Source organism: Gadus chalcogrammus, chromosome 6 (genome assembly GCF_026213295.1).
Source record: "Gadus chalcogrammus isolate NIFS_2021 chromosome 6, NIFS_Gcha_1.0, whole genome shotgun sequence".
NCBI classification, from domain to species: domain Eukaryota; kingdom Metazoa; phylum Chordata; class Actinopteri; order Gadiformes; family Gadidae; genus Gadus; species Gadus chalcogrammus.
The window spans coordinates 18,736,193-18,737,848 of record NC_079417.1 but is presented as its reverse complement, the minus strand read 5'-3'; the positions used below and the strand labels follow the sequence as shown (position 1 = coordinate 18,737,848).

General features: G+C 44.3%; 1 protein-coding gene across 1 annotated transcript in view; it reads left to right on the top strand.

Annotated features, from left to right (window-relative positions):
* The first annotated feature begins 498 nt into the window (after positions 1-498).
* LOC130384609 (transcription cofactor vestigial-like protein 4) overlaps positions 499-1,656 on the top strand; it is a 6,448-nt gene continuing 5,290 nt past the window's right edge. The window contains exon 1 of the mRNA XM_056592886.1: positions 499-789. Within this exon, the coding sequence (XP_056448861.1) occupies positions 723-789 (67 nt within the window). The 5' untranslated portion in view covers positions 499-722. The remainder of the gene's footprint in view (positions 790-1,656) is intronic.

Genomic DNA, 1,656 nt, shown 5'->3' with positions numbered 1-1,656 from the left:
TGACGGTGGGCTCCTCGAAGAGACAACTCAACGCAAAAATGTGGTTTGGTGAGATTTTAGATTTGCGGCATAAAGGAGGGTAGGGGGAGTTGTGTGTGTGTGTGTGTGTGTGTGTGTGTGTGTGGGGGGGGACGGGGGGGACGGGGGGACGGGGGGACGGGGGGAGACAAAGAGCAGGTGCTAACTTCATAAGGTAAACACGTGGACTTCAATTCCTATACGGCCTGAGGGAGGTGCTTCTAGATGAAGGGGAGAAGAAAAAAGTGTAGTGTTAGCTCTGGTGCGTTTCACAGGTAGTCCTGATTAGCTGAATTAATTATTCTTGAATCCTAATATATCTTTAATAACATACCAGATTATGCCTCTTGTATTAGTGTAATAGTGGGGTTTGTTTTAGAGAATCTACCAAGTGGGTGAAAGCGCGATTACTCAACGCCTGAGATGGTCCCTCTTGTGCCCGCAGCACAAAAAGCTAACTGAGTGAAAGGAGGAAAAGGCTTTTGATTGGCTTGACGGTGGCCAATGGGAGCACGGGGAGAGAGTCAAAGGGAGGCCATAGCACAGCTCTGCTCACACCTGATACATTACCTGGTGGAGTTCAGAGCCAGCATCTCATTACCTATTAACCCAACCCATAACTAGGGCTCATTGTGTCCCGTAAGCCCCAGCAGTCAAGGTGTTTCTCTGCATTTCTCTTTGTATTCTGCGGAAGAAGAGAAGCCATGGCTGTGGCCAATTTTCACTATATAACCCGGATGAGCAGCGGCTTCAAGGTCTACATCTTGGAAGGTATGTTTGATATTAATTCTGCATCTTTACTGTATGTCTCTGTGTGATAAACATTCCCTTACCTCGATGGATATGCTTCTCTCCACTTTCAACCATCTCACAACTTTGGTGCAATATCTGCAAATTATTGTAATCTGATCCTGGGAAACTTTTATATTAAACAGTCTGTAGTGTATAGTCATGCTACAACATGTGTATATATACTTTTATAAACTATAGACTTTTACACTCTATTTGATAGAGCTCTACTTTACCCAACAGCTATTCATTCCATGTTATGAAAATTAGGAAAGACATTCACACGCATGTCTGTAAACTAAGCTTTGAATACCAAACACTTTTGATTCATAAACAATAAAGAAGAATACAGAAACATTTTTCAAATTTAAACAACCAATTTATAATAGTTAAAAATAAGAAATCTGTCGTTCCTTTCTATCCTAAAGACTGAGCTGAGGAACTTACTTCCTATTCTGGATGAATCTGCACATTCAGTACCCAGTACAGACAGGTCAGGGCCAGGCGATGTGTTGGTTCTGGTAATGCTGAAGAAATAATCATGCCTGAGGCATCAGAAAATCAGCATAGGTGTGGTTTCACCTGCACCCCCCCTCCCCTCCACTGCACTGTGCCTACAGTGGTTAGCCAGTTAAGAATGTGTATTCACAGGAGCAGCGAGGTGTGACAGCCCAGCAGAGATGATCACCTCTCCATTGTACTCTCTGCCAGCACAGTAGCTGGGCTCTATGTGCTGATTTCTCTCAACTTCCTGCTTTGTTTGAAGCGTATTCCCGCGTATTGTTTGAATACAGTTGAGTGCCGAGGGTGGGTTCCTGGGCCTGGCGTTAGAGAGGTGCTCTGGCTTCA